The 3,832-nt window shown below is 39.0% G+C and overlaps 2 protein-coding genes across 2 annotated transcripts; both read right to left on the reverse strand.

Moving 5' to 3' along the window:
- Window positions 1-215: 215 nt before the first annotated feature.
- LOC141600910 (uncharacterized) lies at window positions 216-2,941 on the reverse strand. Its single transcript, XM_074421168.1, has 6 exons — window positions 2,095-2,941; window positions 1,277-1,466; window positions 945-1,215; window positions 806-887; window positions 441-716; window positions 216-382 (listed from the first exon to the last, which is right to left on the reverse strand). Exons 1-6 carry the CDS (start codon window positions 2,939-2,941, stop codon window positions 216-218), a joined length of 1,833 nt encoding a protein of 610 aa, XP_074277269.1.
- A 3-nt stretch (window positions 2,942-2,944) lies between these two features.
- On the reverse strand, window positions 2,945-3,565 carry LOC141600911 (uncharacterized). Its single transcript, XM_074421169.1, has one exon. It carries the CDS (start codon window positions 3,563-3,565, stop codon window positions 2,945-2,947), a length of 621 nt encoding a protein of 206 aa, XP_074277270.1.
- Between the last annotated feature and the right edge of the window lie 267 nt (window positions 3,566-3,832).

Raw genomic sequence — 3,832 nt, forward strand, 5'->3', positions numbered from 1 at the left:
TAACTATTGTAACGTTTAATTAAATAAAAATAATTTAAATAAGGTGGATATATAGATAAAACATCCATTCTCACATTAAAAATTAAAAGTAAAAAAGATATTCTACTCATTAGTATTATGTTTTTTTTTTGGTGAAATGTGAGCTTTGATTAATGAAATAATCAGAATTACATGTAGTCCACTTTGGATAATAAAACTAGGCTTTAAAAAAAACATCACATATTAAGTCCTAAGCTTACAAGAAAATCCTTATCCCCTACTAAAACAGGCCGAGTAACAACTTGTATTAGCCTTGCCTTCACTGTAGCTTTTATCTCGTCTGCAACAATATCAGGTCTTCTCAGTTTAAGATCAACACGACAATTGTTTCTCTCCATCCAGACTGCATACCAGCAAGCCAGTCTGATCACTCTATAAACCTTCTTCTGTCTTAGATATACCAGTGACAATGCTCAAATTAATATGTAACCAATCCTCTAGCACGACAACAACCTTGGAGCTATAATCACAGCTCCCAAAGAGATGGACATGCCCTTGTTCTTCCTTCTCACAAAGAACACATCTGTTAGTATTACACAGGCCTAAAGAAAACAGCTTAGCTCTTGTGTTCAATGCTTCATGTTTGATAAGCCAGCCTATGAGAGAATGCTTAGGAGTAGCCCAGCCATCCCAAACATCCTTATACCAGGGGATAGGGGGTGTGTTCCCTGCATCCACTGGTAACCAGAAGTGACAGTATAACCATTGGGACTTGTTAACCATTGAGTGCCCTGAAAACCAGCAGCTAGCATAGTCCTTACCTTACAGATATTCCTCCAGTTCCAGTTTGAATCTGGAGGAGGTTGATAACTGTTCCAATCTGTCCCTTTCATATACACATGGTCAATCTATAGAACCCATAGACGATCAGCTTTAGTATAGATCCAATTGACAAGTTTACCCACTGTTGCAATATTCCACACCCTAGCATCTTTCACACCTAAACCACCTTCCTTCTTGCTGCAGCAGACTTTCTTCCATGCTACAAGAGGAACCCTTTGATACTCAGCATCACCAGCCCATAAGAAATTCCTGCAAATCATTTCAATCCTACTGATAACTCCTTTAGGAATCAGAAATATTGAGGCCCAGTAATTATGCAAAGTGTTAAGAACTGAGTTAATAAGAATAAGTCTGCCTGCATAGCTTAACTTTCTAGCTCCAATTCCCCTGATTCTGCAAACAATTTTCTCAATCAAAACCTTGCAGTCACTTCTTTTTAATCTCACTCGCCTGCCTTTGGAATACCAGGTATTTGAAAGGCAAAGAGCCTTCCTGAAAACCTGAGACTTGAATAATATCCAACTTGAGGGAAGCAGCTACACCATTGAACACAACTTCAGATTTTGAAGTATTATCCCTCAGTCCAGAGGAGGCAGAGAAGGTAGATAAAGCCCTAAGAAGTAGCATAATAGATTGCACATCCCCTTTACAAAACATAAGGAGGTCGTCAGCAAAAAGTAGGTGAGTCGGCTTCAAGCTTTTACAAAGAGGATGGTATCTAAAGAACCATCTATTAGTAGCATAATCCAGTATCCTTGATAAGTACTCCATACAAACACAGAAGATAAGGGGGGAAATAGGGTCACCCTGTCTAAGCCCCCTCTTTCCCTCAAAATATCCAAAATGTGCACCATTCAAACTTAAAGAGTAAGTAGGAGAAGAAATGCAACACATCACCCAATTCTAAAACTTGCTAGGAAAATTCAAAGCATCCAACATTTGTTCCACAAATTGTCATTCAATTGAGTCATAAGCTTTTTGCAAATCTAATTTGAATAAGCACCTAGGGGACACCATACTTCTATTATAGGGCCTTACCAGGTCTTGGCAAATCAGAATATTCTCCAGAATACTTCGACCTTTAACAAATGCCCCTTGGTTCTTACTAATAATGTGGAAGTATAACAGCCAACCTATTGCACATGATCTTTGAGATAGCTTTGTAAAGAACATTGCATCAAGAGATTGGACGAAAGTGCTTCACATTGGTAGGCATGTCCATCTTAGGAATGAGTGTAATTGTTGTAGCATTGATCTGAGTTAGTAGCTTACCAGTATCAAAAAAATTTCTAACAGCATCACACACTTCATCACCCACAATATCCCATGCATCTCTATAAAATTGGCTAGTATAACCATCTGGACCTGGTGATTTGTCCTTAGGTATACTGAAAATGCTCTTCTTGACCTCCTCAACAGTGATGGGAGTGTCTAAAATGTTCCAGTGTGCTGCTGTACAGCAAGGTCCCCTGGTGACTACATAATGCTCGACTGCCACTGTATCAGTGTGAGAGCCTAGCAAGTTCTGATAATAATCTAGAAAAGCCTTTTGTATAGTATCACCAGTGGTACAAACATTACCATTCATATCTTCTATCTGCATTACCTTATTCAGCATCACTCTCTTCTTCATAACTTGGTGAAAATAGGAAGTGTTGAGGTCCCCTGAAATTGACCACTGAATTTTTGCTTTCTGAGAAAGGAAGCTATCCCTGGCCAAAGTAAGATCCTTGAGTTCATTAGCCAGGTCATACTCTTGCTGAATCAGGTCCAAATCCCTAGGAGACTCAACCAACTTCTTTTGAATTTGTTGTAGTACAGTACCAGCAATGTTAGTACTGTTTTCAATATCAGAAAAACAATTTTTATTTAAATTCTTAAGAACAGGTTTAAGAGCCTTCAATTTCTTCACCACATTAAACATTTTAGTCCCTCTATATGACTGCTTCCACACACCATCCACACTAGCACTGAAATGCTCAGAAGCTCCCCACATATTAAAGTACTTGAAGGATTTTTTCCCATTGAATTCAACTTTCCTGTCTACAATTGTGCATGGACAGTGATCAAACATACCCTCAGGATGGAAATGGGCTATGTACTCTCCATAATGACTCATCCATTAAGGATTTCCCATTGCCCTATCCAGTATACTATAAACTCTGTCAGTAGGTGCTTGCTTGTTAGACCAGGTAAACAATGCCCCAGTAGCCTTAATATCCTCCATTTCACATAAAGAGACACATTCCTGGAAGTGTTCCATCTCTGCATCTGTAGTGTTACCCCCTAATCTTTCAATTGGAGATAAAACAGTATTAAAATCTCCTACCCACAACCAAGGCATAGTGCAAGTAGAAGCTGTTTCTTTCAGAAACTTCCAAAGAATAGTTCTCTCCATCAGGTCATTAAAAGCATAAATCACAGTCAGTAGAAATTTCTTGTTATCCACTTTGGATTGAACCAACATATGGATATACTGAGAGCCATAGTTCAGAAATTGCACATCAAAACAAGTAGGATTCCAGAGCAACCAAATCCTACCCCCTTTATGCCAACTACAGTTGGTCGATATGCTCCAGCCATCACAAATTGTAGTTGCCTTATTCAGTAAATTACTAGGTTTAAGTTTAGTTTCTAATAAACCAAAAAGACCTACACCATTATTATGCATGAACCACTTAACAATCTTCTGTTTATTCAGGTCATTGAGACCCCTGACATTCCAAAATCCAAAGCTATACATGATTAACTTGATGAGGAGGGTCCTTACCACTGTTCTCTACCCTGAGTCTAGGTGTAGCAGAACCATTCAAAGCATCCAGATAAGTCTACTGACTGAACTTACCAGAGAGCCTTACTCCCACCATATTATCCTGTCTACTGACCCACATAATTTGTTTTGCAGGTTTAGCTTTTACAGTAGGAGTGGACCTCACCATTGACAAGGGGGGGAACACTTTAGGAGTAAAGGCAAGAGGGGGCTCAGAAGTCTCAGCAGGTTGAGCTTTCT

This window comes from Silene latifolia, chromosome 9 (genome assembly GCF_048544455.1).
Source record: "Silene latifolia isolate original U9 population chromosome 9, ASM4854445v1, whole genome shotgun sequence".
NCBI lineage: Eukaryota > Viridiplantae > Streptophyta > Magnoliopsida > Caryophyllales > Caryophyllaceae > Silene > Silene latifolia.